Raw genomic sequence first — 9,587 nt, 5'->3', positions numbered from 1 at the left:
ATGCCATCACAGGCTACACTAACGTGACATTTAAGCAGTTCATTTAACTATTATACATGGTGTACGTTTTTTGGGGGGTAGTTAATGAAAGTGTTCCAAAATGCGGCATTAATTTCTTGACAACCTAATACAATGTAGAAACATACAATAGTACTGAGTGAAAAATCATTAGCTGTTTCTGAGATATATATGGTGATACTATGATTGTAATTTAACAAATTGTATTAAAAAACAAAAAATACCAGCTCTATGATTGTTAGGTAATAAAGTATTACAAAATTAGGACATAACTAAACTTGTGTATTTTAAGGTATAAAAACTTACTTGCTTCTTGTGACTGTAGAATAGGATAAAACTGTATTATGAATCAGAAACAAAACCAAATATTCTAGAAATTATTGAGATGTTTTTTCCTATTCTTAAGGCATTTTAAACTTACCATTTTTCTATCATGTGCCTACTATTTACGCTAGTCACAGGAATTTGTACTGCACCTGTCAAACGTAATTAAAAATGTAAAGAAATTAGAGAAACTATTTACAAAAGAATAAAGTTTGAGCAATGAGACTCCATATACACACTTGCTAAAAACCTCACTAAAATGTTAATTGGCTCTTTTTTTCAACTTTTTTAATTCCACATTTTTGTGAAAAAAATACTAACATAACAAAAAAGTAATTATGATATTTTTTAGCAGTTCCTCTTTTTATTATAATTAATACTATTAATAGACCTACAGTAAAAATAGTCATTTAAAAAAATGACTTTCTCTCACCTAACAACGTGTTTTTATCCCGTCTTTTTTCTTGTCTGCTTCTCTATACAAATTGACTGTGATGGTATCTACTTGAGGCAAATTGCTAGGAAGAAAAATTGTTCTCACTGTATATGCCAAAAAATGCTTATAATACTTAAAATATATCAAATTCTGCACACACGTTTTTGAATATTTATGTAATTTTTTCATCCTCACCCATTAGCATGATAAGCATTTTCTAATAGACTAAATTTACTTTTCTTAAATTCATTTTTAAAATCCTTAAGGAAAATGTTTGAAATACTTTACTGACAAATCTTTAAAAGTTTTCTATTAACAAACAAATAAGTCATATATAAACAAATTTGATAATACTTAGTTAAGTTCCCATCTTCAATTCCTTAAAATAATTTACTAAAAAGGTATCAAATACAGGTACATAGAGCTGTTCCACTAAATTATTTTGTCAATTGACTGCAGTTTCTTTATTTTCTACTTGCATGAAATGCATCATAATAAATTCACTTCAATTTGAACAGACCAAGAAATGGTATGCTTATTTTTCATAAAAATAATCCTAAAAGTTATTTACCTTCATTTAAGACTTTCTTTTCAATTCATTAGGTACTGCAGATGTAGAAGTTTTGATGTAATAGTATATGAAAATAGAATTTAATAACAACTTACTTGAATTCAAAATGTTCTCCCCAGAAACAGATGTCAGCTTTCTGTCTGGAAGTTGTCCTTGCATACAGAGTTTTGTCTAAACATAACTCGCAGAAGTACCTGTTAAACAGAGATAATAGACATACAACTCTCTTAAACAGTTCTCTTTTTGTTAACTGACAGTCATATTTGTAAAGCAAGTTTATGTGAATGAAAGGATAAAAAATAATGTACAGAACAAAGCAAACAACCTTCAACTATCTTAAACTGATGTTCTGGATAGTTATTAATGTTTATAACCTGATATAAAACCAATGCTACTTAATCTGTTGACTAAAGCCATGGGTACAAGTGTTATTTAAATGATGTGTTTGAATAATTAAATATTTTTTCAACACCTTCTTTTCTCCAACATTTTGCTCTTACCTATGTAATAGTCAATGACACCAAAAGAACAAGTGAAAATATTTTCCTCACCCTTGATCCCATCCCTTTAATCTACATATGAGAAATTTAAGTAACATCAGTGTCGCATCATCAATTGTTGTAATTAAAGGATGTTTCAAAGATACATATAATATTATTATAAAAATACTAATACCTGACATTATTACTCACATTTATTTATTTTGTTCTTTCAGACATAATCTTTGATATTTGTTCATTTACACAACAATGGAGATAGTCTAAATCAAATCTTGTAGCATATTTGCTATACAGAAAATAAACTCACAGAAATGGTCATTTGTATTTAGTAACATTTTTTGGTCAATCACAATATCTAAATATGGTCTTTGATCTTTCAATATAAAGTTTCAATCTACAGTAAAGTTATCAAAGTGAGATGAATGTTGTTGATGGGACTAATCTAATTTTGTTTGGTAAATATTTATATATGTTGCAACATCAAGCACATTATAACCTAAAAAATTCAGAGTTGGTGTATTATTAATACTTACTTCAAATGCTGTTGAGTTTTATTTTTGTAGTATATGGTAGTAGCAACAAAACAACTTATCTAATTTAATTAGATTAAAAAATTGCTAAGAGAGCTTTAAAAACAAACAACAAAATAAATATTTAGATCTTTATTGTGAGAGTAATTTAACTTGGCAAGTTTATATTTTAACTGTTAAAAAATAAGTTGATACATTTAAATATTTTCTAAAGTTAGAAATATTGTATTAAAAATTATCTGAAGACTTCTGAACTATTCTCTTATACAGAGTGTCCCAAAAGTCTGGACCTATAGGGAAAATAAACATTATATTCTTAAAGTTAAACACATTTCTAATGTCAGTTGTACATATTTCAGGAAAGAAATATCCTGATGGCACAGTATGCCAAGAATTTATATGTGTATAGCTTTTAATGGCATACAATTTGAATAATAAATAAATTGAGAATAAATGCTGTATTTTTCTCTACGAGTCCAGACTTCTGGGACAGCCTGTACATCCACACTTAATTTACTATTTTGAAATCTGGAGTGGTGTGCAACAAGTTGCTACATTAGTAAAATAGTGAATATAAATACGAAACTGCTTTGAATTATTAGTTCCTTGTCAAGTATTCAGCATTTATGAGTTGTTTTTGTTGGGGTATACTCTGTGTGTGTGTTTATACACATATATATACACACACACACACACACATATATATATATATATATATACAAATTATTCTGTTTTCAGATTCTTAGTTATGGTGTGCTTATTGAAAGATATACTCTTATTTTACATTGCATTAAAATGTCTGTGTGAGTATAATACTATATCTGCTACTTCATTTCAGTATTCAATGATGAGGAACCCACTTTGAGACTAATAATGCTTGGAGATGGCTTGAATGGGTAATGAAGAAAACTAATATAAGTTTAATATAACAACAAATGTACAACGTTGTACCTGATGACGATGATAAAACCTTGTCAAAACGTTATACATTTGCTGTTATGTTAAACTTATATTAAAGTTTTCCTTCATTACCCATTCAAGCCATCTCCAAGCATTATTCACTTCAGTATTCTAATTGTTAACCTTCTTAAGAAAAAAAAAAAGATAACAGCTTATTAAAAAGGTCAGTTATTACTTGAAATATAAAACAATTTATATTTTCCACTTATATTTCCAAAACTGGTGATTTTTTTAATGAAACTTCTATAAATACATTTGAAATATCCGAAAACAAGGCACAGAGAGGAATTCAGTTGCAGACCAGTGTTTCTCAACGTGGCTTATCAGCTTCTGATTGTGCTGCTAACATCTTGTAAGATCTTTTGATTTATTAATAAAGAAAATACTTCTTACCATAAAACGTATACCAGAAATCAATTAACATAATATTGGTCCTTTATAATTAGTGGATTGTGATTTGTTGTTCTTTAACATTGTATGCAAGTTTCAAAATATGTTTTTGCTTATTTTATAGTTTAAACTTTGGTTTTTAAGTCCAATGATTATTATCTATCAATGATTTTTTTTTAAAAAGATCTAAAACTTGAACAATTTTGAATAGTTGACTATTTTCCTTTATTCTGTTGAAAAAAAGAATGGTCAACTACTTGAAAGTTCTCAAGTTTTGGGTCTTTTTTTTTAATTCATTGCACCTTTTGTATGTAATCCAGTGTGTTAACTCTTTTATCAGAATTTATTCTCTACCAAGTTATATATCTTTGTTATATTATTTCTTCACAAAACTTTTCTTATGCAGTTCACACGAAGATTTGTCTTTGGCTTACTTGGGTCATTCTGGGAATGAGTAGTAAGAAAGATTATTGCTAAAATGTCAAATTAATAAATGATTCAATATATATATGGAATTACAGGCCATCTTGTTTGTCACATGTATTCTATTACACTGTGTTTTATATTTTAAACATTCACTTTTATACACACAGTATTAAACAGAAAACATTAATTACTCTACCTTTTTTTTGAAGAGATTCCTTTTGCTTCCAGTATCCATATTTTTAGGGAATTTTCTGTTCGTCTCACGTTATCTTGTTGAGGATTAATAGACTGACGTAAACTGTAAGAAGCAAAATGTATTTAGTTACTTTGTTTTTATAAGGAATGTTGAAGCCTTTAAGAGATTTATATGAAATTTGGTTAATACAAACTGTCAACTTAAAATAAAAACTTTTAAAAATAAAAAATATTACTTTTATCATTTAGCCCTATCTATAAATTATAAAGTTTAAATATATTTTATACAATAGAACAGTAATTATGTTTTATAGAATTTATTTACAATATTTTCTATTTCAGAATAATTGCCTCTTTTACTAAGACTTAAAATGTGAAAACAAGCATATCAAAATATTTATCTATACTCTTTTAAATTGTAGCTTCATTATTTTTTATTTACCTGTTAACCCATTTATCTCTCTCTTCTGCAGTGCGACATGAATAATATGTGGTCCCTCCACTAGAGGTCAGCTGGAAGCAATGATCTTGACCCAGAAGACTACCATGTAGTGACATCACCTGCACATCCCCTTGAGAAAGGTCCAGCCTTTGCAGTACACTTGGACTAGACTGCAACAGAGATTCATGGGACCGAGAGGTACGAAGCCGTGAAGGTGGAACACTGAAACCATGCAGAAAAGATGAACAAAATTCCACATTAGTGAACTAAATTAGTTTTAATGAAACATCAAATATTAGTCCCTGTTAAACAAATGCCAAATGTTTTAATTTAATGTTAAGTGATCAGCACAAATACAAAAAGTCTATCCCAATAAAGTGTTCACCAAGTATGTTTATATATAATACTAAAAAAATTCTAAGATATGCTTGTATTTTAATTCCAAAATTTTGTAACTCTAAATATTTTAACTAGATAAAATTGTGCAATATTATTACACAAAATGCAAAAAAACTACTGAAGAGCTAGGATAAATTTCTTCATATTCGTATGTAAATAAAAACACACACACACACCTGTCACCATCTATTGTGCATCGCTTCCTTTCAAGTTTGGTAACACTTTTTGTCCGTTTCAAAGGGTTGCTTTTGAAAGATCTCTTAGAGAAAAAGTTCTGTGGATAAAATACAAATGAGAAACACTGAATAAAAGAATACTCATCAATATTTTATTTGAATAAGTGAAATTTACAGTTAAAGATAAGAATACAATTGCAAATTAATTTGTTATCAAAGGTCCACATCATCAGATTGTCATGAATGTTATAATTTTAGAAAAATACGTTTCAAAGGTATAGGTTATCTAATATTTATCTTTTATACTTTCCAACTTCCAAGAAACAAACAGAACATTGTTCATTACTTAAATCAAACTAAGCATCCTAGATACACTTTAAATAGTTCAAATACACACAGCAAAAAGAAAACATAATAGTCAAAATTCTAGTAAAGTTTTAAAAACCATTTTCGAAAATGATAAAAGCTCAAATAAACAAGATAGTATGGGAATTCATAAAATAAGGTACTTAAAATATATTACTTTAATATTACCAATATTGCTGTTATAAGTTTACAAAGGTAATTAATTTTGTTTTCTTTGGCCCATAGCTGAAAAATGGGTTATATTTGCTGTGCCCACTTCTGTGATCAAACCCCAAATTTTAATGTTATAAACCCTTAAGTTTACAGCTGAGCCCTTAGGAAGTTTGGGGGCACATAGCCTTACTATGTTTAGTTTTTAATTAGTTCTGTTAATTATAACAAAGTTCTTTATGTCTATTTATCAATTAACTTATGATTATGATACTGCTGCAACAGCTCTTAGATTTATCTTTATTGAAAAATCTGTGTTCAAAGCAATACATACAGAGTATTTTCAAAAGTACAACTAGCATTATTTGAGATTTTATAATCACAGTCATGTGCTTGTCACTTACTTAGGTTTAATACCTTTTTATTTTATTAAATTCACTTTAGAAGTTCCAAAGCAAGTAGTACACGTGTGAAATACTGCACATTGAAATACACTTCAATCTGCATATAGTAATTAAGAAAAAGAAGAAAATGTGTCAGCTATTCACCAATCTCGACGATTTGGTGATATAAAACGGCTCATAAATTTTTCTTTTGGATACTTAGGAATGTCATATTACCATAACAGATCTAGTACTTACTAATCTTTCATTACAAAATATCTAGGGAACTTATAACGCCAAAAATCGGGATTCCATATCTGTGATTAGCATAGCACATATATCTCATTATGTAGCCTTTTAACTTAAAAAAACAACTACAGCACATTTAAAGTATCATTTATCAAATAATGGGTAACTGGGAGCACATAACGATATGATTAAAAAAACTGAATGACCACTTTGTCATTAAGTTAGTTTGAACATAAAACATTCGGCAAGAATCCCATTATATAAAAAGATTAGGCTTAGAACTTATAAGCACGTTCCAATTAAGTGTCTGCGATCAATGGTTTCTTGTATATAATTAACTAGAGCTGATCACTGATATAATTAGAATGACATATGGACATATTATCGTCAGTACCAAACTAACCTATAGGCCAACTGGGCCTCACTTTCTAAAAATTTTACAATGATATCTTAATGTGAACTTCTTCACGTGCAATTGCTTAATAAGAAAAAAAAATAGTTGTTTTTTTCCCATATAAGCCTACGACGTCATTTAACTGCAAAGTACCTGATCTTTCCCATATGATGTTTCCTTTGAAGTTGAGGTTCTAACGAATGTGTGGTCTTGTTGATAAATGAAGCCTATATCATACACACAAAACGTGCTAGCAATGGAATAATACTATGATAAAGTGTTCTGGTAAGCTAATTATTATAGCAATTATTTGCACGAGCTCTTTTTTTAAAAGAAACTTCATCTTTTGAACACAAAACAACATTATTAAGGTGTATATATTCGCAAGTTAACTGTTAGAATACGTGAAAAGAATGGTTTACCCTGAAACTTGCTACTATAAAGAGCTGAAGTATATTGTTACATCTCCGTTCGTTAGTTAATTTTCCGTAAAAATTCTTACCGAAGAAACTTACCGATACAAGACCTTTCTTAAATAAAACTGGTTTATTCTTTCTGAATACAACTTTGCGATACACTTAATTTCAACAGTCGCTCTATAACAAATGCTATAATTCACAACGAAAGTCTCACGTGCCCAACAATATTCTCTCTGTCCACAGTTCAATAACTCAATACATTACGTTGTTTCTTGGCCGGTCTTATATATACAAGACTACCCCGATCTAGTAGTCTCCCGACACTTCATGAAGGTTCGAGAAGGAATTGGCGTGATACAAGTCACGTGACCTACGCTGACGCAACAATATAATGATTTCGAAATTTAAAAATCCCAGTTTGCTCCTTAATTTTTTGTTTGTTTGTTTTCTTACACAACCATACGATGTCCCCAAACCGCTCGATTTTCGCTAAAGTTGTGAATTTTATTTTTATAACGATATCTTATGAACATCATATTTACATATTTTATATGGACTGAATTCACAGCAAAATAGGAAGGGGAAAAAAGGAAATTCTCAATTACCTTTATGGAAATACAATGCAAATACATATATTTGAATTGAAGTTTCACGTATATAATTAGTATATTTATATGAACTCATTCTAGGGTTTTCAGTTCCATAATTCCGCCAGCACTTAAACAAAGATTAAATAATTATGTTCAGTATTGTGAAATCTTATTACAATTGAGCTTGCGATGTATACACCAAACCTCTGATCTCAGAAACTACTGCACCGATCATCACCAATTATAACTGGCTAATATTTTTATAACTAAGCAGTATTTTTATAGCTGACTAATAAATAAAACAATTGAAATTTACACAAAAATGACATGTTTCAGATTTAACCAATAAAAATGACAAACAAAAAGGAGTAAGTTTCAATTTAACCAATAAAAATTACAAAAAGGAGTAAATTTCAAATATAAAACAATCAAAAAGCAAACTTAAAAAAATAATTTGTTTTTCTTTAGTGAAAATCTCATGAGCGTTGCAACAGAAAAGTAGGGCACTTTCATTGATAACTGCGTCTACAAAGAAATACTTCAATAAAATCTACTCTGTGATGTAATGCTGTGATGATAGCTCATTTTAAAACTAAAATTTCAATAAAATCCTTTTTCTCATGGATAGTGTACATTATTGAATGTCAAGTATAAGTACGTTGTTGTAGAACTGTCAGACAATTCCAGAAAGACAATTCCAATAGCCTTCCACGGGAACTAGCAGTTGTACCTTCCGGAGGGCGGGTATTTCTGCTAGTTCATGGAATGTAGGAAGTAGTACCATTCAACTCAGATAGTTTCTACAGAAAATGAGGTCAGCTCATCAATATGGTCCGAGAGACAAAAAAAGTATTAAACAGCACTTCGGAAGTATTCCTGTTATTGACGTCAAATAAACAGACGTAGCTATATCTGGAAATAACATTTGACGCCAAATAAACAGGCATGGCTTTACTTATTACAAACTGAGTTAAGTTATAATTTGGATTTAGTAGTTAAACAAATGCCGATATATATCCAATTTATGATATCTGCCAACAAGATTGATACACACAGTTTTCTTTATTAATACAAATATATTTTAATATACAACCAATAATACAATTTACAATAACAGTTATTACAAACAAAGATTTATATTTAAAAGTTTTACAAACTTGCAAGCAATATAAAGTCTTATTTCTAATCTAGAACTTCCTTGATATCTTATCGAGGGTTCTCAATGAGCGAGTTAGTTTCGAGTTAATGTAGATACAATTCACTTAATAGGGAGCTAGCTAGCTCTGTGGGCCTAGTTGATCACACGCCGATTACAGGTCGAGCTTGAGTTTTTACCGTTGAAGTTATATAATGTCTTCGTAAAAGTACTAATGTCGATGTGAATCCACTGAAGTTAAATGGTTTATAATGTTCGAAACTTATATATATATATGTTCCTGGTCAAATATCTGAAGTTGTCCGATTAATAAGCGTTAATCACAATTATAGCTTACGAAGTTTACAGCACACCAATTACAGCAACCCAATAATAGATACTCCTTTTTTTTTGGAGCGTCGTGTTGATTATATGTGGAGAGTTTCTCGAAAATTCGGCTTTACGTAACAATACTGACGCTAACACTAGCGTTCACGTATACGCATATATTGTTGATTCTTGCACTCGAGAATC

At 29.4% G+C, this 9,587-nt stretch overlaps 1 protein-coding gene across 1 annotated transcript in view; it reads right to left on the bottom strand.

Annotated features, from left to right (window-relative positions):
* LOC106466090 (ras GTPase-activating protein nGAP-like) overlaps nucleotides 1-9,587 on the bottom strand; it is a 123,707-nt gene that overhangs the window by 26,007 nt on the left and 88,113 nt on the right. Inside the window, 7 exon segments of the mRNA XM_022394046.1 lie at nucleotides 440-494; nucleotides 776-799; nucleotides 802-860; nucleotides 1,445-1,543; nucleotides 4,352-4,453; nucleotides 4,793-5,014; nucleotides 5,368-5,465. Coding sequence (XP_022249754.1) covers nucleotides 440-494; nucleotides 776-799; nucleotides 802-860; nucleotides 1,445-1,543; nucleotides 4,352-4,453; nucleotides 4,793-5,014; nucleotides 5,368-5,465 — 659 coding nt within the window.

Source organism: Limulus polyphemus, unplaced genomic scaffold (genome assembly GCF_000517525.1).
Source record: "Limulus polyphemus unplaced genomic scaffold, Limulus_polyphemus-2.1.2 Scaffold2148, whole genome shotgun sequence".
In the NCBI taxonomy this organism is placed as follows: Eukaryota; Metazoa; Arthropoda; class Merostomata; order Xiphosura; family Limulidae; genus Limulus; species Limulus polyphemus.
This window is presented reverse-complemented; position numbering and strand designations above follow the sequence as displayed.